The following is a 27011-nucleotide window of genomic DNA, read 5'->3' as shown; positions in this document are numbered from 1 at the left end:
CCTCTTGCGTCTCCCTCCCTCCCACCCTCCCTATCCCACTCCTCCAGGCGGCCACAAAGCACCAAGCTGATCTCCCTGTGCTATGCGGCTGCTTCCCACTAGCTATCTACCTTACGTTTGTTAGTGTATATATGTCCATGCCTCTCTCTTGCTTTGTCACAGCTCACCCTTCCCCCTCCCCATATCCTCAAGTTTGTTCTCTAGTAGGTCTGTGTCTTTATTCCTGTCTTACCCCTAGGTTCTTCATGACATGTTTTTTTCTTAAATTCCATATATATGTGTTAGCATACGGTATTTGTCTTTGTCTTTCTGACTTACTTCACTCTGTATGACAGACTCTAGGTCTATCCACCTCATTACAAATAGCTCAATTTCGTTTCTTTTTATGGCTGAGTAATATTCCATTGTATATATGTGCCACATCTTTATCCATTCATCCGATGATGGGCACTTAGGTTGTTTCCATCTCCGGGCTATTGTAAATAGAGCTGCAATGAACATTTTGGTACATGACTCTTTTTGAATTATGGTTTTCTCGGGGTATATGCCCAGTAGTGGGATTGCTGGGTCATATGGTAGTTCTATTTGTAGTTTTTTAAGGAACCTCCATACTGTTCTCCATAGTGGCTGTACCAATTCACATTCCCACCAGCAGTGCAAGAGTGTTCCCTTTTCTCCACACCCTCTCCAGCATTTATCGTTTCTAGATTTTTTGATGATGGCCATTCTGACTGGTGTGAGATGATATCTCATTGTAGTTTTGATTTGCATTTCTCTAATGATTAATGATGTTGAGCATTCTTTCACGTGTTTGTTGGCAGTCTGTATATCTTCTTTGGAGAAATGTCTATTTAGGTCTTCTGCCCAGTTTTGGATTGGGTCGTTTGTTTTTTTGTTATTGAGCTGCATGAGCTGCTTGTAAATTTTGGAGATTAATCCTTTGTCAGTTGCTTCATTTGCAAATATTTTCTCCCATTCTGAGGGTTGTCTTTTGGTCTTGTTTATGGTTTCCTTTGCTGTGCAAAAGCTTTGAAGTTTCATTAGGTCCCATTTGTTTATTTTTGTTTTTATTTCCATTTCTCTAGGAGGTGGGTCAAAAAGGATCTTGCTGTGATTTATGTCATAGAGTGTTCTGCCTATGTTTTCCTCTAAGAGTTTGATAGTTTCTGGCCTTACATTTAGGTCTTTAATCCATTTTGAGCTTATTTTTGTGTATGGTGTTAGGGAGTGATCTAATCTCATACTTCTACATGTACCTGTCCAGTTTTCCCAGCACCACTTATTGAAGAGGCTGTCCTTTCTCCACTGTACATTTCTGCCTCCTTTACAAATTACATCTTTATACAGTATAAGCCTGTCAACACAGTGCTATAAATATTGCTTTATGCAGTTGTCTTTTAAGTTCCATAGATTAAAAAAGAGTTACAAATACAAAATAAATTTATACTGTTGTTTATATTTAGCCATGTAGTTACCCTTACTGGTAGTCTTTATTTTTTCTTATGGATTTTAGTTACTATCTAATATACTTTCATTTCATCTTTAATTTTTTTCTAATATAGATCTGCTAGTGACAAATTCTTTTTGTTTATCTTGGACTATCTTAAGTTCTCCTTTATTTTAAGTATTGTTCTACAGGATATTAAAGTCTTCTTGATAGTCATTTTCAATTAGTAATTTGGATGTGTCATCCTCTGCCTTCTGACCTTCATGTTTCCTAATTAGATATTGTCTATTAATATAATTGAGGATCACTTGTCGGTGATGAGTCACTCTTCCCTTGCTGCTTTCAAGATTTTCTTTTTCTTTGATTTCTAACAGTTTGACTACTGTGTGTCTAGATGCAGATCTCTGAGTTTATCTTTTTGGAAGTTATTTGATTTTATTAAAAGTCAAATTTGGGGACTTATATGCCATTATTTCTTCAAATATTTTCTCTGCCCCCTTTTCTGTTGACTTTCTGAAACTCCCATTATGAATATGTTGATATGCTTGATGGTGTCTTTCAGGTCTCAGGCAGTTCTCATTTTTCCTCATTCTTTGTTCTTTCTGTTCCTCAAACTGTATATTCTCAATTGACTTATCTTTTAAAAAAATTTTTTTTAAAAATATTTATTTATTTATTTATTTGTTTGTTTATTTGGCTGTGCCAGGTCTTAGTTGAGGCACTCGGGATCTTCGTTGCGGCATGTGGGATATTTTAGTTGCAGCATGTGGGATCTTCCGTTGTGACATGCGGGATCCTTAGTTGTGGCATGCAGGCTCTTTTAGTTGTGGCATGCAAACTCTTAGTTGTGGCATGTGGGGTCTAGTTCCCTGACCAGGGATTGAACCTGGGCCCCCTGCCTTGGGAGCACAGAGCATTAGCCCCTGGACCAGTAGGGGAATCCTTCAATTGATTTATCTTCAAGTTGGCTAACTCTTTATTATATTAGCTCAAATCTGTTAAGCCCTTCTATTTTAAATTTCAGTTATTTTACTTTTTAATTACAGAATTCTGAATTGCTTGTTTAAAAAGTAATTTCTGTGTTTTTATTTATATTCTCCATTTGGTGTGATACTGTTTTCAGCTTTCTTTTTGTTCTGTAGTTGCGGTTTATTTTATTTAACATATTTATAACCCTTGATTTTTGTTGAGTAAGTTCATTGTGTGAGCTTCCTCAGGGACAGTTTCTATTGAACTCCCTTTTTTTTTTTCTTTTTCTCTCCTGTATGTAGGTCATTCTATCGTGCTTTTTTCTTTGTTTTGTGTTTACATTTTTGGAATTTTGCATGTTGAATTCTGTACTTTTAAAATAATGTTTTATCAACTCTAGAAATAGGATTCCTTCCTCCCTGGTCTTTTATTGGTGCTCTTTTTGTTTTTGTTACTGTTTGTTTATTTAGTGTTGCTTTGATTATTTAGTTTGTTTAGTGGCCTTCCTGAACTAATTTTATAAAATCTGTATGTCATTGTGTTGCTGCACTGTTTTTGCTCAGTTAACTTAGTAGTCAGCTAATGAATGGACAGATTTTCTTACATACCTCGAACAACTAAGTTTTCCAACCTTTGGTGACGTGGCTTTCAAGGCTTTTACAGCCCTGCTTTAGCCTTCACATCTTGTTTTTGCAGAGCTTCAAGGTTATCAAAAAGTGAGAGATTAGGGCTTTTTCAGCTCTTTCCTGGGCATGTGCATAGTTCTCACATGCTGATGGCCTTCTGGATTCCCAGGCATCTGTTGGAGCTTCTCAAAACCCTTTGTGAACATCCCACTCCTCCAGTTTTGGGGGTTTGTTTTTGGTCATCCTCTTTTTCATCCCAGCTGTACTTAGATCAGTGCCTGGCACAGACAACAAATTTTTGTTGAATGGCTGGATGAATATATGAATGAATATACTGGTAATCTACTTAGAAATTATTCTTAGTGTTTTTTAATGGAAAATATATTTTTCACATACATGAGTGTAAAACTCAGTTTATTCTTCTAAGTTTTTTTTTTTTTCCAAGAAATTTTTTTAAAATTTAAAAATTACTTAAACGCTGGCGAGGGTGTGGAGAAAAGGGAACCAACCCTCTTACACTGTTGGTGGGAATGTAAATTGGTGCAGCCACTATGGAGAACAGTATGGAGGTCCCTTAAAAAACTAAAAATAGAATTACCCTATGATCCAGCAGTCACACTCCTGGGCATGTATCTAGAGAAAACTGTAATTTGAAAAGATATATGCACTCTAGTGTTCATAGCAGCACTATTTACAATAGCCAAGACATGGAAGCAACCTAAGTGTCCATCGACAGATGAATGGATGAAGAAGTGGTATATATATACACAATGGAATATTACTCAGCCATAAAAAAGAATGAAATACTGCCGTTTGTAGCAACATGGATGGACCTAGAGATTATCATACAAAGTGAAGTAAGTCAGAGAAACACAAATAATATATCACTCATATTTGGAGTCTAAAAAAATAATACAAATCAACTTATTTACAAAATAGAAACAGCCTCACATTCATAGAAAACTAACTTATGGTTACCAAAGGGGAAGGTGGGGGAGGAATAAATTAGGAGTTTGAGATTAGCAGATACAAACTAATATATATAGGATAGATAAACAACAAGGATTTACTGTATGGCACAGGGAACTATATTCAGTATCTTGAAATAACCTATAGTGGAAAAGAATCTGAAGCTGTACACCTGAAACTAATACATTATTATAAATCAACTGTAGATAAATAAAATTTTAAAGAACTTAAAGATTACTATTTGATGAATTTAGTTTTTCCTCAGTGGTTGGAGGTTAACATCAAACCAAATAATCAAATAAAATTATTTAAAGCTCTCAGCAGGGTCTAAATTAAAAAGGTTTTATGGTAAATAATAGGATACCAACATCTTGTGACAGTCCACATTTGAGAGTATTAAATATTTAGAACAGATAGTGCATTTCTGTAATTGGGCTGAGCAGTGCAGATTTCTCCATTCTTTTAAAGTTAATTTACAGCTTAAGACAACACACATTTATTTTCTCCCAGTTTTTGTGGGTTAGGTGTATGAGCACAGCTTGGTTGGAGCTGACAAAGTTGCAAGCTAGGTGTCGACTGGACTGTGGCAGCTTGGGAAGTTGAGGTCTTCAGTCCCTTGTTGACTGTCAGCCCACAGAGGCCCTGTGCTTCCTTGCCACATGGCCCTGTCACGGGCCCTCTTGCTGCATGACAGATAATGTCTTTAAAGCCTGCAGCAGAATTCCTTTCACTTCAGGACCAGTCTTCGTTTTAAGGGCTTTCACTTGGTTAAGTCTGAGTTCTGATCTATATTATTTTCTTTTTATCTCTAAAGAACTTCTTTTAACATACCTTGCAAAGGTCCACTGGCAACAGATTCCCTCTATTTTTAAACTTTTGTTGGAGAAAGTATTCGTTTTTCTCTTTTGAAAGATAATGTTGCAGGGTACAGAATTGTAGGTTGAGGGGTTTTTTCCTCAGCATTTTAAGTATCTCACCCCACTCTCTTCTTTCTTGCTTGGTTAAGAAGTCAGATGTACTTCTTATATTTGCTCCTCTATAGCTAAGGTGTTTTTTCCTCTGTCTTCTTTATCTTTGATTTTCTGTAGTTTTAAAGGATATGGCTAAGTATAGGGTTTTTGGTCTTGGATTTGGTTCTTGTGGGGGTTTTGTTTGTGTTTCTTTCTCTCTTGCTGTTGGTGGGAATGTAAATTGGTGCAGCCACTATGGAGAACAGTGTGGAGGTCCCTTAAAGAACTAAAAATAGAACTACCATATGATCCAGCAGTCCCACTCCTGGGCATATATCTATGCCCAATATATCTATTGGTGGCTGCACCAATTTACATTCTTCTTACATGTATGTTACATCGTTTGTATTTGTCCCACAGTCCTTGGGTATTCTGTTTTGTTTTTTTCAGTCTTTGTTCTTTTTGCTTTTGGGGATTTTATTGATACATCCTCTAGCTCATAGTCTGTCTACTAATAAGTCCATTATTATAAAAGGCATTTTTCATATGTGTTGCAGTGCTTTTTACCTGTAATGTTCCTTTTTAGTTCTTTCTTAGGATTTTCTTCTCTTTGCTTGCATTGCCTATCTATTCTTGCATTCTGCCTATTATAGCCTTTAGCATATTATTATTATTATTATTATTTTTTGCGGTACGCGGGCCTCTCACTGCTGTGGCCTCGCCCATTGTGGAGCACAGGCTTCGGACGCGCAGGCTCAGCGGCCATGGCTCGCGGACCCAGCCGCTCCGCGGCATGTGGGATCTTCCCGGACCGGGGCATGAACCCGTGTCCCCTGCATGGGCAGGCGGACTCTCAACCACTGTGCCACCAGGGAAGCCCTTAGCATATTATTAATCATAGTTGTTTTAAATTCCCTGTGTGGTCATTCCAGCACACCTTCCTGTCTGGTTCTGATGCTTGCCTTGTTTCTTCACATTGTGTTTTTTTTCCCCTTTTAGTATACCTTATAAAATTTTCTCGATAGGCAGACATTATATATATTGGTAAGAGGAAGTTCAGTAAATAGGCCTTTAGTAATGGGGGGGAAAGGAAGCACTCTGTAGTCTTGTGGTTAGGTTTCAGTATTTTAGTGAGCGTAGGCCTCTGGACTATGAACTACAAAAGTATTTCTCAGTTTTTTCTCTCCCCTTATAGGGGGACAGGATGGCTAGTGTTGGCTGGACTTGGGTATTTCCCTTCTCCCTCTAGAAGGCTAGAGTCAGCTGGAATTGAGTATTTTCCTTGCCCCAGGTCAGTTAGGTTTTGGTTAACTAGTTTTCTCCTAAGAACAGCCCTTGTTAAGAAGAACAGAGTGCTCTGGTGTACAGTTGACCCTTGAACAACCTGGGGGTTCAGGGTGCTGACCCTGCACAGAGTTGAAAAATCATGTAGCGTCGTCCCACGGGATCCATGGGGGATTGGTTCCAAGACCTACTGCAGATAGCAAAATCCACCAATGCTCAGTCTCATAATCAGTCCTCTTTATCCATGGATTCAACCAACTGTGAATCACGCAGTACTGTATTTATTGAAAAGAATCCACGTATAAGTGGACCCTTGCAGTTCAAACCTGTGTTGTTCAAGGGTCAACTGTATTTCATAATGGTCTTGTGTCCCCCACCTCCACCATCCCACCCCTTGGGGGAAGTTCGGGTAATTTTCTCTGATATTTACTGTGGGAATCTGACGGAGCTCCTGGAGGTCAATCTCACAATATTGTGTGAGGCCTGCTATGACTGGCCCCCTGGAGTTTTTAAAAAACTCTGGGAATTATCCACATTGAGCTTCCAGCAAATCATCAGTTGGATTCAGGCTTTCCTACTCATGTACTGGTTTCTGTGGCAGTTTCAAGTAGAGGTTTGAAGTCTCTACTCCCATAAGCTGTGACTCTCTGTGTTCACCTGTCTCTCCAGTCTTTGGGACAGCAGTTTGCCCTGTGTCCTCTCTTATGGATCCAAGAATGGTTGCTGATTTTCCAGTCTGTTCTGCTTTTTTTTTACTTGGTATGATGGAGTGGGGACTTCCTGAGCTGTTTACATGTGAAACTGGAAACTGCCAATCACTGTCTTTTAATTGGTGAATTTCACTTGGTTAGCCTCTCTCTGTCAACATGCCAAAGCTATTTTCCTCTATACAATTTTGTTTTTTGGGGGAGGTACGCGGGCCTCTCACTGTTGTGGCCTCTCCCGTTGCGGAACACAGGCTCCGGACGCGCAGGCTCAGCGGCCATGGCTCACGGGCCCAGCCGCTCTGTGGCATGTGGGATCTTCCCGGACCGGGGCACGAACCCGTGTCCCCTGCATCGACAGGCGGACTCCCAACCACTGCGCCACCAGGGAAGCCCCCTCTATACAATTTTTATACGTATGTAACATTGACATTTACTTTTAGCTTGAATCCTTTTGATGTTAACAGTACGATGTCAACTGCAGTTACTGAATACCATGTATTTGAATTGCTATTTCTTTCTATTATTAATTTTTACTTATTAAATTTCTTAGTACTTATTGCTTACTTATATTTTAAAATTCTATATAGTTGTGTTTGTAGTGTAGTTTGTTTCCTTTATCCAGTTGTGTTTTATTATTTTTATATTTTAAAAAATATTTATTTATTTATTTGGTTGCGGTGGATCTTGGTCGCGGCGGATCTTTGTTGCGGCGGGCTGGCTCCTTGGTTGTGGCAGGCGGGCTCCTTGGTTGTGGCACGCGAACTCTTAGTTGCGGCATGCATGTGGGATCTAGTTCCTGGACCAGGGATCGAACCAAGGCCGCCTGCATTGAGAGCACGGAGTCTTAACCACTGCGCCACCAAGAGAGTCCCCCAGTTGTCTTTTAGAGGGAAGTTTTATGGATTTTAAACTTCGAATTTTTGAATGTCTGAAAATGTCTGTAACTTTATTCTTTCACATGAATGCTGATTTGGGGGGAACATAATTCTGTTTCAAATAATTTTCTTTCAGAACTTCAAAGTTACATCTTCATTGTCTTTTAATGTCAATTGTTGCTGAAAATGATGTGATACCTGTTTTTTTTTTTAATAGGCAGTCTTTGTTCCCTCTTAGGTTAAAAAAATTGAGAAACAAAGATCTGCAGTCTTAAGTTTTCTATTTTGTTTCTGTTTTCCTAAGAATAGTTCTATTAGAATTAGTTTTCATTTGAGGATAGTTAAAATGAAAGGGTATTGTTATATTAAAAAAAAAACCCAACTAATAAACTCCCGTGTTTCCCCCAAATCTTAAGCTTGAATAAAAGGAAAGGCCCTTGAGAGGTGAATAACCTTCCCTCCTGTTGCCATCCTCCAGTGTCTTTTTAATGCTTGCATCAATGAGTAATGCCCGGCTTCCTGAGGTAGCATATTTTCCTTCCTCCTTTTTGGCTGCTCCTAAATTTATATATTTTGAATTGGAATATGGCTACCTCCGCAATTTGTGTATTGTCTTCTTAATGGACAGTTCAAAACACAACTCCTCTTCCAGGCAATTGTAATTTTAGTTTACATGATGAACTATATATGGTGTCTTCTTTTATACTTACAATTCCTATCCAGGTGTTTCAAAATTTGTAACTGCTTTTTAGCTAAGGTTAATTGAAAAATATGTAATAACTTTGTACCTTTTTATATAAATAATTTGTATCTTCAGCTGCCCCTTTATTTAGTTAATTTTTTTTTTCAACTTAGACCTTGTGTGGACAGTAATGACCTCACGTTTCCGATTGCCTGCTGGCAGAACCTACAATGTACGAGCATCAGAGTTGGCCCGAGATAGACTGCATACAGAGGTGGTTTGCAACATCCTTCTTCTGGATAACACTGTACAGGCTTTCAAAGTTAATGTAAGTATTTTATGTCTTTTTTTAATTTTAATAATCTGGTTATAAATCTGAATTTAGATTAAATTTTAAAACTAAAATTGTTCAATCATAGTACAGTTTGAAAAGCCTTCTTCAAAGAGGAAGGTCTTGTTAGTTTGGTTTTTGTAACTATCAAATACACATTCTAATTCAAGGTCTTTTAAGGGGTTGACAAACCAGCAGCACATTATTAGTGGAGCAGGTCAATAGTATGTAGGTGGTTTTTATAAATGTGCTTGAGGGTGCGGGAAAGGAATCTTGTTCTCATAAATAATTTATACATTCCCATTGTGATCTTATTCTACTGTCTGTGAAGAAAATTTTTACTAAACAAAGATAAATAGCAGCCCTGATCTTATCTGAGCCTTATCTGAAACATTTATTCAACAAATGTTTGTTCATCCTACCTGTGTCCAGCTTTATTTGCTCAACATTGTGAGTTTCACCTGTGTGGTGTGTTAGCAGTAGTTGGTTCATTTTCATTGCTGTGTAGTACTCTCTTGTATGAGTACACCACAGTTTACTTATCCATTTATTTATCTCCATTTATTTGTCCAGTTTATCGTTTGTGTATATTTGGATCGTTTCCACCCTGGGCTCTTATCAGTAATGTTGCTGTGAACATGTCTTGATATATGCAAAGGCATTCCTCTTTTTTATTTAGATGATTCCACACCTACAGAAAGGGGAGAGACTAGTGTCATGAATACCCACCTACCCTTTTCCTAGATTGACCTGTTGTTAACATTTTGCTCATTTCCTTTATCTTTCTTTTTTTCTGTGTGTGTTTTCTGACCCTTCTGAAAGTAGGTGGTACACTTCACCTGTGTTTCAGCGGCCTCAGGATCTCATAAATTACAGCTATATCATTATCACACACCAAAATTTAATATTATGAATATAGCAGTATCTAATATATAGTCCATATTGAAACTGGAATTCCTCATTCCTCATTTCCACATCTCCAGGATAACACCTTCATTTGTTTCCTGCTATGTTACACAGGTATTTCTAGACTTTGAAATCTTGAAGTAATCTAAAATATTGATCTTCTGAAATCCTGCCTTTTGTGACAACATGGGTGGACCTTGGCATCATGCTAAGTGAAATAAGTCAGACAGAGAAAGACAAATACAGTATGATTTCACTCGTATGTGGAATCTAGAAAAGCTGAGCTCAGAATGGTGGTTGGCAGGGGCCGAGGGCTGGGGGAAATGGGGAGATGTTGGCCAAAGGGGACAAACTTCCAGTTACAAGATGAATAAGTTCTGGGAGCTAGTGTACAGCATGGTGACTAATGGCGACAGTACTGTGTTCTACACTTGAAAGCTGCTAAGAGAATAAATCTTAAATGTTCTCACCACACATTATGTTTATGCTGTATTTCCCATCTAGCATAATTTTCCTATTGGGCACTTTAGTTGCTGATAGTATTGTATTTTTCAGTGTGGAAATCAATGTGCTGTCTAATTACTCTTATAGGAAGACATATTTATTTTATTTTGGTTTAGATCTTTTCATATCTATTATATTGATATATTTATTGATTTTTTAAAAGATTTATTATTTATTTAATTTATTTTTGACTGCGTCAGGTCTTAGTTGCTGGCACACGGCATCTTTGTTGAGGCATGTGGGATCTTTTTTTTTTTTTGCGGTACACGGGCCTCTCACTGTTGTGGCCTCTCCCGTTGCGGAACACAGGCTCCAGACACGCAGGCCCAGCGGCCATGGCTCACGGGCCCAGCCGCTCCGCGGCATGTGGGAGGCGGACTCTCAACCACTGCGCCACTAGGGAAGCCCCCATGTGGGATCTTTTATTGCGGCGTGTGGGCTTCTCTCTAATTGTGGCATGAGGGTTTTCTCTTCTCTAGTTGTGGCCCACGTGCCTCTGTAGTTATGGCGCGCAGGTTCCAGAGTGCCTGGGCTCTGTAGTTTGTGGCATGCGGGCTCTCCAGTTGAGGTGTGAGAGCTCAGTAGTTGAGGTGCACAGGCTTAGTTGCCCTGTGGCATGTGGGATCTTAGTTCCCCGACCAGGGATCGAACCTGTGTCCCCTGCATTGTAAGTATGTCTATTCCTCTGAGTGTCAGGGCTGGAATCATTCAGAGTGTCTGAGCTGCTTTGCATTTTTATTACAGATGCTGATTATTTTAATCTACATGAATGGTTCCCTAGTTATGTAGCTTACAGCCTGTGCAGTGGTTCATGATAGGCTGCAAACTAGTAGGGGAGCTTGAACCTCTGCTAGTTATTCTCTCATGTCCATTAAATACCTTTAAGTCTCAGAAATCCTCACTGTTGGCAGCTGCTAGGCTCACCAGCATCTCTGTTCACCAGGAAGGAGAACCACTTAGTTTCCTTTGGAGACTACCGGCGGATGATTTGTAACGTCTTAGCTGTTGCAGGCATTGCTTTCCCTAAAAGATTTCTGTACCACAGATCAAATATTCATTGTTGCCAAAGCCTGCTTTTTTTCCATCTGGTGTTTATCTCATCAGAGTTTTTCCTTTATATTTTCCTGAGAGAAAATGCGGTACTAAAGGAGTTGATACAACTTCATGAGTTTTTTTTCTCTTTCTCTTTCTCTGTTGTGGACATAGGAGTGAGGTAAGCCCATAAGTGTTGCTTCAGCTTCAAGTTCTGTTTACACAGCCATTCTTTTTACTGTAGCCAGCCTATGGAATTGTCTCCCTCATGCCCTAAATTCATCATCAATTCACCAAAAACTTGTTTCCATTAATACTTTTAAATGTATAGTATCTGTACTACAAGGATTGATTTCACCAACCTATGAGGATTTTTTGCCTAAATTTTGTTTTTATTTTTACTTTGGTACACCTGTATAGCAAGCAGTAGGCTGTGTGATAAGGAAGAGTTCTGTAGAACCAACCTGTTCCAGTTATTAGGACTGCATAAGAAATTACCCCCAAACTTAGTGGCGTATTTATTATCCTCAGGGATTCTGTGAGTCACAGATCCAACAGGGATGATTTTTTTTAAAAAATTTTTTATTTTTTTGCGGTACGCGGGCCTCTCACTGCTGTGGCCTCTCCCATTGTGGAGCACAGGCTCCGGACGCGCAGGCTCAGTAGTTGTGGCTCACGGGCCTAGTTGCTCCGCGGCATGTGGTATCTTCCCAGACCAGGGCTCGAACCCGTGTCCCCTGCATTAGCAGGCAGATTCTCAACCACTGCGCCACCAGGGAAGCCCCTATATATTTATTTTATATGTGAATGTATATGTATAAAATTGACATATACAGAGTTATATTTGGAAACACTGAAATAATATTCAAAATGTATGCTCATTTATTCAGCACATGTGATTCAGTGCACAGTTCTGAGGCACTTCATAGGTAGCAGTATTTAAAGACAAAACTAAACTTGTGCAGTGAGGATTTTTGTTTGTTTACTTTCATTTTTGTCCACATTGCATTTTCCCTCAGTTTTCTTTTTGTTCTTTGTAATGTATCTCTTATGTACTCAATAAAGAATAACTGATAACTTCTTTTATGGAAGTACAATTGATTTTATAATATTGTGTTGTTTCTGGTATGCAGCATAGTGATTCTGTGAGCCTGTTTCTGTTTTGCATATATATTCATTTATATTACTTTTTTAGATTGCACAGATGAGTGACACCATATAGCATTTGTCTTTCTCTGACTTACTTCACTTAGTATGATAATCCCTAGGTCCATCCATGTTGCTGCAAATGGCATTACTTCATTCTTTTTTATGGCTGAGTAGTATTCCACTGTATATATGTACCACATCCTCTTTATCCAGTCATCTGTTGATGGGCACTTTGGTGGCTTCTTTGTCTTGGCTTGTCTTGGTAAATAGTGCTGCTATGAACATCGGGGTGCATGTATCTTTTCGAATTAGTGTTTTTGTTTTTTCCAGATATATACCGAGGAGTGGAATTGTTGGATCATATGGCAATTCTATTTTTAGTATTTTAAGGGATCTCACCAATTTACATTCCCATCAACAGTATATGAGGGTTCCTTTTTCTCACACCCTCTACCACATTTGTTATTTGTAGGCTTTTTGTTTGTTTGTTTGTTTTTTTGTGTGTGTGTTTTTGCGGTACGCGGGCCTCTCACTGTTGTGTGGCCTCTCCCGTTGCAGAGCACAGGCTCCGGACGCACAGGCCCAGCGGCCATGGCTCACGGGCCTAGCTGCTCCGCGGCATGTGGGATCTTCCCGGACCGGGACACGAACCCGTGTCCCCTGCATTGGCAGGCGGACTCTCAACCACTGCGCCACCAGGGAAGCCCTGTAGGCTTTTTGATGATGGCCATTCTGACAGTTGTGAGGTGATACCTCATTGTGGTTTTGATTTGCGTTTCTCTAATAATTAGCGATATTGAGCATCTTTTCATGTACCAATTTGTCATGTGTATGTTTTCTTTGGAAAAAATGTCTATTCAAGTCTTCTGCCCATTTTTTGATTGGATTGTTTGTTTTGTGATATTGAGTTAAAAGAGCTGTTTGTATATTTTGGATATTAACCCCTTTTCAGTCGTATCATTTGCAAATACTTTTTCCCATTCCATAAGGTTTTTTTTGTTTTGTTGATAGTTTCCTTTGCTGTGCAAAAGCTTAATTAGATCCTATTTGTTTATTTTTGCTTTTATTTCTTTTGCCATGGGAGACTGAGCTAAGAAAATATTGCTACAATTTACGTCAACGAGTGTTTTGCCTATGTCCTCTTCTGGAAATTTTATGGTGTCGTGTCTGGTATTTAGGTCTTTAAAGTGTTTTGAGTTTATTTTTGTGTGTGGTGTGAGGAAATGTTCTAAATTTATTGTTTTATGTGTAGCTGTCCAGCTCCCAGCACCACTCACTGGGGCAGCACCAGGCAGTTGAAGAGACTATCTTTCTCCATTGTATTATGTTCTTGCCTCCTTTGCTGTAGATTAATTGACCCTAGGTACATGGGCTTGTTTCTAGGCTCTCTAACGGCTAATTTTTAAAAATGATACCAGTACTTCAGTTGTTAGTGTAAGATGCAGTAAATCATAGATTTTTCCCCCTTGAAATAAAATGAAATTCAATTAATAATATTGTAGTTATGTTACAGCTTGGGTTGATGAATATTTAGTTGGCTGAACCTCACCTTGTTTCATCTGGTAAACTACTTGTTAACCACATCTGTAGTACAAACTGGATTATAGAGTTGGGGTTAGCAGGTGGCTGCTGATTGAAGTGGGAGGCAAAAGGAGTGTAAGGATGATGGATTTACCTCAACGGAACATACCTGGAATCATTTTACAGTCACATTTGTAAAGGAGGATAGGGTTTGGGGGATTTTTTCCTAGTTATTGTTCCACTGTCTTTATTTTTCACATGAGAAGATAAGTTTAGAGTCATTAGGTTACTTGCCAAGTTGGTAGCAGAGCCATTAAGTATTATTTCTAGCCCTACTTACATTTGATAGCTTTTTTTTTGGCCACACTGCGTGGCACACGGGATCTTAGTTCCCTGACCAGGGATCAAACCTGTGCCCCCTGCAGTGGAAGTGTGGGGTCTTAACCACTGGACTGCCAGGGAAGTCCCTAAATTTGATTTCTTAATTCCTTTAAAAATACTGTCATTTACACATCATCCAGATTCCCTACGAAATTTTTTTGTTTTTACATTTATTGGTTTATTCATGTACACAATTTAAAATAATTGTTCTGTAAAGTGTCACAACAAAAACTAACAGAACCCTAAACCTACCCTGTTGCCCCTTAGAAGTAACTGCATTTGACACGTTTAGTTTTTCTCTCATATTTATTACCATGGTTCTAAGAAACATCTTACAGTATGTCTGGTTTTGTCTGGTTTGTTTTTTGTTGTTTGTATTATGTATTGACTTTGGAGGATGAGACTTTACTTCTCCTTCCCCTCCATACACACATACTTCCTCTCTATCATCCTTTCAATAAACAAAGTAGTTATATAGTAATATTTGGTTAGTTCAGAATGTCTTTTCGCTAGAGGGAAATCCTTCTAGCGAAGGATTCTAGCTTGTGGAGCCCTGACTGGGACTTCTTAGAGCTGAGGGAGAGAAGGGGACTAGGGAGGTCTCAGCTCTTCCGTAGGTAGACTTCCATTTATCATGTGGATTTCCCCTGTTTTCAGCTCAGTGAAAATTAATCAGCTGTACCTGATGTCTCTGAGTCCAGATTATCACTGGCTCATTTTCTTCAGAGAGTGACTCTCTAGTTCTTGCATGATTGGCAGAGGGACGGGGAGTGAGAGCTGGTCACGAAGAGCTGTCTCAGACTTGCTCTGAGTGCTGCCCTCTCAGCATCGTCGTGGATCTTAAGCACACATTTGTGTCCAGTCTGCCTCGTTTATTAACCTTGAAGTCTCTCAGATTGATTTGCAACATCTACTCTGAAGGAGAACTTACTATTTACGAAGGTGTTTTGAGGAAAATCAGATGTTAAAATGGAAGTGGACATACTTAGTGCAAAAAGATGTGATAATTGGCCAATTGTCGTAGTGTTTGAAAATTCCAAGATTGTAGTATGTGATAGGTTATTAAATCTTTTCTCTGTTTTGAATTTTTTTTCCTAAACTATATCATGTTAAGCACAAGAAAAGTATCAACGAGATTTATAATTGTGCACAAAGTTACCATATTTCTTGGTTTATTCTTTGATTGTTTTTGTTTTTATCAGGCATGTATAGTTCTTAGGTCTTAATATATTTGTCATGCATAAGTCTTTACTGATAAAGACATTTACTTCTATTGAAAGAATTTCCTAGGCAGTTATCCAGTGATGAATTTATAGGTTTTTATTTTGAAGATTTACTGGTCCTGTGATTATACGCAAGTTGCTCTACCTTACTGTATTGCAGATTCATTTGTTAGGAAAGAACACCTGTCTTGCATAGGATGTTTAGAATTAAATGAGAGTATTTTGAAGTGTTGTTTATGTGTCTGACTCACATTACACATTTAGAAAGGTTGGTTCTTCTTTGCTTTATTGCTTGTGATCCAGTCGACCTATTCTCTAGTGCCAGAAATGTTTTCTTGGAAGAATATTATTATTAAAATTTCACAAAACAGCAGTCTCCTAATTGCTTTATGTGTATATATGATGTTCTTACCTGTGTAGTGTTGTACATGTACAGTTTCCAAAACCCAGTTTGTTTCTGGCATATTGATTAAAAATACATGTACATGGGAATTCCCTGGTGGTCCAGTGGTTAGGACTGTGCTCTCACTGCCCAGGGCCCGGGCTCAATCCCTGGTCAGGGAACTAGGAGCCTGCAAGCTGCACAGCATGGCCAAAAAAAAATAAAAATAAATAAGAATAAAAATACATGTACATGGAAATTGTAAAAATTTCAAGTGCAAGTTTATTCTTAAAGCGTGAAGAGGAGGGACTTCACTGGTGGTCCAGTGGTTAAGACTTCGCCTTCTAATGCAGGGGCTGCAGGTTCGATCCCTGGTTGGGGAACTAAGATCCCACATGCCTCGTGGTCAAAAAATCCAAAACATAAAACAGAAGCAATATTGTAACAAATTCAATAAAGACTTTAAAAATGGTCCACGTCAAAAAAATCTTAAAAAAAAAAAGTAAAGAGGAAACAGTTGTCAAATATTACATTTTTGAGGACTTCCCTGGTAGCGCAGTAGTTGAGAATCCGCCTGCCAATGCAGGGAACACGGGTTCAAGCCCTGGTCTGGGAAGATCCCACATGCCGCGGAGCAACTAAGCCTGTGCACCACAACTGCTGAGCCTGCTCTCTAGAGCCCGTGTGCCACAACTTCTGAGCCCGCGTGCCACAACTACTGAAGCCTGTGCACCTAGACCCCAGACTCTGCAACAAGAGAAGCCACTGCAATGAGAAGCCTGCGCACCGCAACGAAGAGTAACCCCTGCTCGCCGCAACTAGAGAAAACCCGCTGCCCGCAGCAACGAAGACCCAATGCAGCCAGAAATAAATAAATAAGTAAATAAATTTTAAAATATATTACATTTTTGAGAATTAGGTATATTTTATCTTGGCACTAGTACAGTAAATTAAGTTGTCATTGTTCATGTACTTTAATGACAACAGTTATTTAGTGCCTCATATATTATGAGAAAAAGTTTCAGAAAATAGCTGTAAGCCATTAAAATTTTGATAAATATATGATGGATTCTATTTAGAAAGATTCTGTAGCCTAGTGTCCCCTACTCTAGAAATTATGTATAGTTGTTTTGTTTATTACAATATGTATAATACATTATACACTGTGGTGCACAGATCTTTACTGTACAACTCAATGAATGTTTATGTATGTATACATCTGTGGAACTACCACCAGATTAAGGTATTGAATACTTCACTCACCAAGAAAGATTCCCTTGTGCTCTCTAAGTATTTCTTACTCCATTTTATCTCCTTTATTAGCTTATCTTGATTAACCTTTTAATGTCATACTGTTAGTGATTACCTTAGAAATTGCAAAATGTGTCATGACTTACAAAAGTCTGCCTTTATTTAGTACAGTTGACTGTTGAACGTAACAGGTTTGAAATGTGTGGTTCCACTTATACGTGGATATTTTTCAATGAATACATACTTCAGTGAATACATACATATTTTCCAGTGAATACATACACAACCCACATTTGGTTGAAACTGCAGATGTGGAACCGTGGATATGTAGGCTGACCACAAAGTTACACACATATTTTCAACTGTGTGGAGGATCAGCACCCCTAACCCCCAGGTTGTTCAAGGGTCAACTGTACTTCTACCATGTTCCCCCCCAAATGCAAAAACCTTAAAGCAGTTTAAATCCATTTACCTGCCTCCTACTTTTTTGCTATTGTTCTTATGTATTTTTGCCATCCTCCTCATATGTTATAAACCCTACAAGACATTGCTATTATTGCTTTAAATAGTTAACAGTCTATTATATTTCCCTTTATATTTAAACTTTTTGCAGCTCATTTCTTATATATCCATGCTTCCGTATAGAATCTTTTCCCTTCATCCGAAAGAACCTCTTTTATTATTTTCTGAAATAGAGACTGTTAATACAGTTTTTCAACTTTTTGTTTGTCTGAAAATGTATTTACTTACTCCTTATTTTGGAGGATATTTTTGCTGGGTATAGAATTCTACATTGATAGTTTTTTTTCTTTGTAGTTTAAAGATGTTGTTTCATTGACTTTTTCTTGAGGAGCCATCTTGAGAACTCATTTTTCATTCTTACTGTTCTTGAGCAGGACAAGAGATGTCCTTTCTTCCTCTGTTTTTGAGTTTTTTTTCTATTTTTGACTCTAGTGTCTCATCTATAATATACCTAGATACGGTTTTGTGTTTATCTTGCATGTGTGTTTGTGCGTTTATCTTGCTTGGTATTCACTGAGCTGCTTAAATCTGTAGGTGGTGTCTTATACAATTTGAAAACTTCTTGTCCTTTACAGATTTAAATATTGCTTCTGGCCCATTTTTTCTTCTCTCCTTCTGGACTCCATTACATCTGTTAGACTGACTACATCCCACATCTAACATATGTTCTATTTTGTTGTTTATAATTTCTCTGTGTTTTGAATAGCTATTAACTTGTTTTTGAGTCTGCTAATTCTTTTCTTTTGCTGTTAAACCATCCAACAAATTCCTCTGTTTCACATATTATATTCTGCAGTTCTAGAATGTCCGTATGATCATTTTTATAGATTATAATTCTGTTTTGAAGTATTTTATATTTTAATCCACTTTCTCTGTTCTCCCTCTGTTGTCTTTAATATGTAATCATAATTACTTTGAAGCCCTCACAGACCAAGACCAATATGTAGATCCCTTATAGGTCTGTGTATTTCTGTGGACTGCTTTGTCTCTTGATTATTAATCACTTTCCCTGCTTCATGTACCTACTAATTTAGCTTCGTATGATTGATATTGTGAGCGTAATGTAGAGCAGCAGATAGCAAACTGTGACCCATGGGCCAAATCCAGCCTGGTGGCTATTATTGTGTGGCCCATGAAGCTGAGAATGGATTTTACATTTTTACAGGTTTTTGGTTTTGTTGTTGTTTTTTTTTTAAAGAAGATGTTGGGGGGTAGGAGTTAATTAATTAATTTATTTTGCTGTGTTGGGTCTTCGTTTCTGTGCGAGAGCTTTCTCTAGTTGTGGCAAGTGGGGGCCCCTCTTCATCGCGCTGCGCGGGCCTCTCACTATCGCGGCCTCTCTTGTTGCGGAGCACAGGCTCCAGATGCACAGGCTCAGTAGTTGTGGCTCACGGGCCTAGTTGCTCCATGGCATGTGGGATCTTCCCAGACCAGGGCTCGAACCTGTGTCCCCTGCATTAGCAGGCAGACTCTCAACCACTGTGCCACCAGGGAAGCCCGGTTTTGTTGTTTTTTAAGAGAATGTGCAACAGAGACTGTTTATGGCCTTCAAAACCTAAACGTATTTACCTGCTGGTCCTTTATGGAAAAGGTTTGCTGACCCCTATTCAACCCCTAGTGTAGAATCTGCTCTGGACCATTATCTTCCTCTAAATAGCATTGAATTTTATTCTGGCAGCCAGTTAAATTGCTAATGGACCACTTTGATCCTGTGGAGACTTAGTTTTAGCTGTTGTTAAATAAGATAAGTCTGTTTTAGCTTTGTTCTCATTCCTAGGGCATGGGTTGTCTAGGGTCTCGACTAAATGCCTGGGTTCATCACGGTCTCTCTCCTCTGAGCCTGAACTCCGTTTCTTCATTTCTTCGGAACCCTGCAGCCTCTGCAATCTTTGTTTAGCTAACAGCCTCCCAACAGCCATTCTCTGCTAGGCCTCTAGGAGTTTCGCCCTGTGCATGCACAGCCTAGGAGGCAGATGAGAGCCGGGGAGTTTTATGGAGATTTCTGTAGCTTCTTCTCTTTGACTCTTTCCTCTGTAATAACCTGCCCCCGCCCCCAACCCAACTTACCTTAGCAACCCCAAACAGTAATTTTAGTTTTCTCATCCTAGCAAGATAGCCACTCTGCTTGGGCTCCATTTCTCTACACCATGATTTGGAAAATGCCCTTAAGGAGAGCGCCAACATGAATGCGGTTATTTGATTAATCTGGTTCTCTTCTCTCAAGGATCATAGTGCTGTGTTGGGTATTGTCTAATGCCTGCAAATAGTTCATCTTCTCTCTCTCTCTTTTTATATTTGGTCCAGCTTTTGTAGATGTTTATAGCAGGAGGGTATACTAACACTAGCTACTCCATCATGACAAGACCAAAAATTTTGATTGTTTTGAAATGGGAATATATATCTCATTACATAATAGTGGATTTTGATTTGAGAACATTTAACATATTGCTTGCTCTGTTCCTTGATCCACTGTTCAGTTGAGCCAAATAGAAGGACTCAGATCTCAGTGAAAAATGGTAAATATATGTATCTTATAAAATCAGATTAGTCTAAGATATTATTGATTTGGTGAAGGGGATAAAATGGCACTTACTTTCCAAAGAATGAGGCCCTAACAAGGTAGGCCAATGTCTTGTTCTTTTAGAAGATTTCAACTCAGGAGTCATCTGCCACATTTGAGATGCACCTTAACCCTAGGTGAGCTGCGCTCAGCTATTATCAGAGGAACTTTCTTTGGCTGATCAATTCTTAATAATTATTTAACAGTTTTGTGTTTGTTGTTTACATATCCAGCATCTTTAAAACAATTTATAAATATTTTAACCCACAGTTTATCTCTTAACTGCCATGTTCACAGTGTGCATGGAATAAGGGGCTGGTATGCAGTACCTTCTGGCTTATTTCATATTCTTTGAGGGAACAATCATTTAAGTGTTTTTGCCATCATATAGGGTATTTATATTGTACTGCATGTAAGGGCTGTCTGTATAGGCCACTGGTTCACAAGATTAATTTGATGAAACTAGGTAGTTAGCTGGGGGTCTACTTTCTCTCTCTTGTTCTATGTGTCTCTTTTGAAGTTGAATAGTATGCCCTTCTCAGAGAGATGTGATCTGTTCTTTGGAAAAGGATGCATGACATAGCTCTGTTTCCCTGCTAGAACTAGCAAACAAGCTTTCAGTATTCATTGGAGTGGTGTTGGTGACCACAGAAAGAGATAGAGGGTTTTTTTTTGTTTTTCTTAAATTTTATTTATTTTTGGCTGCATTGGGTCTTTGTTGCCGCGCGCAGGCTTTCTCTAGTTGTGGCGAGAGGGGGCTGCTCTTTGTTGCAGTGCATGGGCTTCTTATTGTGGTGGCTTCTCGTTGTGGAGCACGGGCTCTAGGTGCGCAGGCTTCAGTAGTTGCAGTACGTGGGCTCAGTAGTTGTGGCTCGTGGGCCCTAGAGCGAGGCTCAGTAGTTGTGGTGCATGGGCTTAGTTGCTCTGTGGCATGTGGGATCTTCCTGGACCAGGGCTCGAACCTGTGTCCCCTGCATTGGCAGGCGGAATCTTAACCGCTGCGCCACCAGGGAAGTCCCCAGAGATAGAGTTTTTGTCACATAAGTAAGCTACACGACTCACTCTCTGATGCCCCACTGCCTGTGATACCTGTGATAGACACTCCCCTGGGTGATTCTCTGTTCTGAGTGCCCCGTGGACCCAAGAATCCCCCAGAGGAAGCCCAGTGTGACCCTCTGCCCAGAGGCTGATGTTGGTGCTTGTGGTTGGATTCTGCTGAGCACAATACTGTAGAAAGGAAATTACTTTTCAGCTTTGTACCCATTTAGAATGTTATTCATAACTCAAGTTAGGTAGTTAAATATCTGTATATTAGAAATTTGTTTTTTTGTTAAAGGTAGCATCTGTTTAGCCTTATTTGAGTCTTTGCCTTTATTTAACATTTTTAATAAAAAAGACTAGAAATAATTGTGCTTCCAAAAGTTTAAAATAAAACAGCCCTGGACTTGCATATATACACATGCATTGCATGTACACATACAGCAAAATTTATCACTTTCAAAAACCTTTATCTTGAAACTCTTTTCTCCTCCTGTTTGGGAATTCAGTATAGTAATTTGTCTTCCTTTTCAATATTTTTCCTAGTAACTGGTTTTATGATTCTAATTTTTTCATTCACCTTTTGAATTCTACACGATTTTTAATGTAACAGTTTGTTTAGTTTCCACAAGGAAAAGCAACAGCTGTGATATATGAGGAATTAGTAATACTGTTATGACAAACATTTTTCTGAATGTGCATACATTTCCTTTTGATGCTTCCTTTGATTTGTTTATAATAAACTTCAGAGTGTGTAGTTTTTGCTGTATCTTTTGCAGTTATTTAACTTTTTTCCCACGTTAAGGAAATCTGGAGGAGATGGGCCCTTAATTATATTGACTAGGTACTTAAGTTTAGTACTAGGTTAATTTACAATTTTGGATTCACTATATTTTTTTGATATCACTTAACTTTGAATAACTGTGAGGTGACTTTTATTTTCCTTCATCAAGAATAACTTGGGTGGGAACTGTGGTAGTTCTACAAAGAACAACATACTACATAGATCTGGTCCTGGATTCTAGGTGATTGGACTATCACAGGCAGATCATTTAAGCATAGAGTGATGTCAAAATTAAGACCCTAAGCACTCTGATTTGTTACAGGAAGCACCATGGTATAGTGTAGTGTGATGAAAAGTGCACGGGCCTTGGAGTCCCAAAGGCTAGAGTTACGTCCTAGAGATACTAAATGCTTGCTCTGTGGCACTGTTCCGCTTACTTGACCTTTAATATAATTTCCTTGAATATGAAGTAGAAACAATATCTGTGATGTCTAGGATTATCGGGACTAAATGAATGTATATCAAGCACACAATAAGGATTCCCGTAGGAGCTCTAGAGATGTGACACCTCCTCACCCTTCTCTGTCTCCTTTCCTCCTTCCCTAGTTGCCCAGAGTTAGCCAAGGCACAGCTCGGAGGCCAGTGTCCCCCAGACTGCCCGCACTTGTGACAGCAGCTGCAAGCTTGGAGTGTCTTAAAACCACTCTGAGTTTCAGTAGTTTGGTAGGAGGACTCAACAGATCTCATTGAAAGCTGTAACACTGGAGGAGCAATCCTGCAGCTTTGGCCAAAGAAGCACCGCGGGGCAGAGGCCGGAGGAGTTTGAATGGAGGCTCCCCATGGAGCCCTGGGTGACGTTGCGTCCTCCTTGTCACTATGTATGGCAGTTACGCCAGAGCGTTTCCAGCCAGCGAAGCTCCCCCAAGCCTTTTGTGTCCAAACGTTTTACTGGTACACAGCCAGATATATCTTGCATGACTTACCCAATCTGTAGCCTCTTGCAGAGGTCAGGCTAATACCCTTAGTCTCCAGTTCCTCTGAAGTCAGAAGTGATGTGATGTGGTCCAAAGCCCCCATCATAAACCACATTGCTAGACTGTCCAGTGACCACAGGCCCCAGGCAAACAAAGAGCCCTATCAGGTAGGGCATTCCAGGGGCCTAGAGACCACCTCCCAGTAGCCAAGGACAAAGGCCAGACCTCTCTGGAAAAGGTTTCTTCACTATACCTTAGTGCTGTGTTTTTGTAGTGGCTAATTAAATTATTCAGTACTTAATATTTTGGTTGTTAATTTTTATCTAAGTAATAGTATATAATAAATATTAAACAGTTAAAAAAAAAAGCCAAGCAGGACAAATCAAATAATGAAAGCCTAATGAAATGCTCCCACCCTTTTCTTTTAGTACTAGCTTCCAATTATTGATAGATTTGAAGATGTCCTTTAGGCATTTACTGCCAGTTTTCTGTGCTGGTTTATATTTTCTGTTTTGGACATTATCTCTTGACTTCCTATTATGCAGGTTTCAATTTTTTAAATTAAATTAAATTTAATTTAATTTAATTTTTAGTCTATTTTATGCCCTCACTCCCCCTCCTCAAATTCTTAGGTCATAATTTTTAGTTAAATTTTCTATGTATCAGAATTACATTTGGCTCTAGTAAAAGAAACTGGAAATAACAGTAACTTAAATGAGCTAAAGTTCATTTTCCTCTCACATAAAAGAATTCTAGAAACAGACAGTCCAAGAAATGGGATAGCAACTTCACAGTTATCAGGGAACCAGGTTCCGTGTTCTTCCCTTCACTCTCCTGAGAGCACGACTCTCTGTAAGATCACTTCACAGTCCAGGATAGCTGTTAGGCCCCTAGCAGTTAGGTCAGTTTTCAGTCAGGTGGAGGCAGGGAGGGAAGGGGAGGAGTGCTGGGGAGCAGAGAGGGGGAGGGTGGAGAAGCACAAACGGCACCTGTGCCAGTTTCCTTCCCAAGCTTAAGGAGCTTTGCTTAAAAGTTATACCCTGCAGCTTCTAGTTACATTTTATTGACCAAAATTTAGTCACAGGCCCTCATTTGGGCTGCAGGGCTGGGATTTTATATTCCTGTTGCTATCCCAAACAATATTGAAGTTTTATTATAAAGAAATGATAGAAAATGGGTTATGACAGGGACTTCCTTGGTGGTCCAGTGCGTGAGCCTCCGGGCTCCCAATTCAGGGAGCCCAGGTTCGATGCCTGGTCAGGGAACCTAGATCCTGCATGCCACAACTGAGACCTGGCACAGCCAAAATAAATAAATAAACAAGAAAATGGATTATGACAGAGGCAGTTAGCACTTTCTTCCTTAATTGACTTCATTGTTTACCTTTTTGTGATTATGCAAGGTAATTCACTGCTAAGCCACATAGTGTACTATAATTATATTTTGTTCTTCTAGAATTATCCATTGCCCCTTTTAAAAAATCTGGTCAGTTTTCTTTCTGTAGATTTTAGTATTTTTCTTTTCCAGTTGTATATGTATTTAAAGAGTCAAGTAGTCCTCCCTGTGATACAGGGTGTATTACAAAGTAGCGGTCGTCTGCCCCTGTCCTTATAGCACTTCCCTAGAAACAACTAGCTTAATTCTTTTTAGTGGAGTCTTTTAGTATTTGCCTATATTATCTCTAAATACCGTGTCTGTGTTGTTACTACTTATTTTTTCAGTTTTAGGCAGTCTGTTGGTTGCCCATTTAAAAAGACGAGAATTTAGTTCTCTTTTACCTCTGACCCCTACTTCTCATTTTATCAATATAATTGACTTTTATAATGTGTTTATGTTAGTACTCAATGTATACAGTGTTATGTCTATGTAAATGCTGTTCATAGCTAAGCCACATAACACATTATTATTTTCTCTTGTGCGAAACTTCTTGGTTTTCACAGTTGGTGCTTTTCACTCCCCTTTCCTCCCTCCCTCCCTCCCTCTCCCTCCCTCTCCCTCCCTCTCCCTCCCTCCCTTCCTTTTTCTTTTTTTCTCTCTATCCCCCTAGTCTCCTGTGTATATTATTAATTACCCCAAACTCTTTAATAGTTGCCTGAATCTTCTCTTAATATATTCTTCATGTCAGATATTCTCTCAAATTCACCTTTTTGGAGAAATCCAAGAACCTTCTGATGGGCTCCTTTATGGAGTGGTTGCTCTTTACACTTGGTGTATAACTGGAGTCACCCTTTGCCATCATCTTGTTTTGAAGGTTCACGTAGATTATCCACAAAATCCACTGGTTCCCATTGTGGCACTCCTCCCTGTCCTCCTCTGTGCCTGGTGTCCCTAGGTTTGCAACCGGCTGTGTTTATCTTGGAATATCTAGGGGAGGTGTACAGTCATTTAGCTCTAGTGGATGGAATTGGAAACGAGAGAGATAACTCTTCCCGACATGAATTTTCTACCACTTTCCTTCCAGATTTAGCCTCATGCTTTCTTCTCACCTTTTCTGATACATATGCCTTCAATTTCTGAGCCTTTGCATGTATTTGATTTTCTTCTTGTTGGCTCCCTCCCTCTCTGGTATTTGGTATTTAGCTCCACTGTCTCTTCCTTCTGCTCTCCATTTTTCTAAAATGTGTTCAAATTTCTTTGACTGATGTCTTCTCTCCTCTTTGTCTTTGTGGTTTTTATGTTTTTAACATCTATCCTTTTTTTTCCCCCTCAATATAATGAGCTTTTCAGGGAAGAGCAAAGGTAAAACATGTTCAGTTATCACATTTACAGTAAGCTATTTTTTAGAAATACTGTTTTTTATTTTGAGCAGTTTTAGGTTCACAGCAAAATTGGGCAGAAGGTACAAGGATTTCCCATATGCCTCCTGCTCTCACACATGGATTGCCTCTTCCGTTTTCAGTGTCCCCACCAGAGTGGTACACATGATGAGCCTACACATCATAACCAGAAGTCCATAGTTTACATTAGGGTTCCCTCTTGGTATTGTGCATTTTATGGGCTTAGGCATATGTAAAATGACATGTATTCACAATTTAAAGTGTCATACAGAGTAATTTCACTGCCCAAAAAATCTTCTGTGCTCTGCCTGTTTGGCCCATTTCCCCTCCTACAACCCCTGCAACCATGGAGCTTTTTGCCCACTTCATAGTTTTGCATTTTCCAGAATGTCATATACTTGGAATTATACAGTATGTAGCCTTTTCAGATACGCTTCTTTCACTTAGTAATATGCACTTAAGTGTTCTTCATGTCTTTTCATGCTTGATAGCTCATTTCTCTTAAGTGCTGGGTTATTACTGTTGATTTATTATTCCATTGTTTGGCTGTACCACAGTTTATCTCTTCACCTACTGAAGGGCATCTTGTTGCTTCCAAGTTGTGGCAACTATGAATAAATCTGCTATAAACATTGTGTGTGGGTTTTTGTGTAGACATAAGTTCCCGTTTCCTTTGGGCAAATACCAAGGAGTGTGATTCTGGATCTTATGGTGAGAATATGTTTAGTCTTGTAAGAAAATGCCACAGTGTCTCCCAAAGTGGCTGTTCCGTTTTGCATTCCATCCAGCATTGAATGAGAGTTCCTGTTGCTCCACGTCCTCACCAGCATTTGGTGTTATCAACGTTAAGGATTTTGGTAATTTTGTAGGTCTGTTGTGGTATCTTATTGTTTTAATTTGCATCTTCCTGATGACATATGATGTGGAGCATCTTTTTCTATGTGTATTTGCCATCTGTATATTTTCTTTAGTGAAGTCTCCATTAAGGTCTTTGGTCCATTTTTAAATCATTTTTCCCCCCTTATTGTTGAGTTTTAAGAGATCTTTGTGTATTTTGGATAATGGTCCTTCATCAGATGTGTCTTTTGCAATTATTTTGTCCTGTCTGGCTTTTCTTCTCATTCTCTTGACATTGTCTTATGCTGAGCAGAAGTTTTTTTAATTTTA

General features: G+C 39.1%; 1 protein-coding gene across 2 annotated transcripts in view; it reads left to right on the top strand.

The window, feature by feature from the left end:
• Nucleotides 1–27011, top strand: part of PTPN4 (protein tyrosine phosphatase non-receptor type 4) — a 174883-nt gene that overhangs the window by 26032 nt on the left and 121840 nt on the right. For both annotated transcript variants that reach the window (XM_060017056.2, XM_060017055.2), the window contains exon 2: nt 8683–8837. In XM_060017056.2, the coding sequence (XP_059873039.1) occupies nt 8700–8837 (138 nt within the window). In that variant the 5' untranslated portion in view covers nt 8683–8699. The remainder of the gene's footprint in view (nt 1–8682; nt 8838–27011) is intronic.

The sequence above is a fragment of the Delphinus delphis genome, chromosome 7, assembly GCF_949987515.2.
Source record: "Delphinus delphis chromosome 7, mDelDel1.2, whole genome shotgun sequence".
Classification (NCBI taxonomy): Eukaryota; Metazoa; Chordata; class Mammalia; order Artiodactyla; family Delphinidae; genus Delphinus; species Delphinus delphis.
The sequence above is the reverse complement of the archived record's forward strand: the minus strand, read 5'-3'. Positions and strand labels throughout refer to the sequence as shown.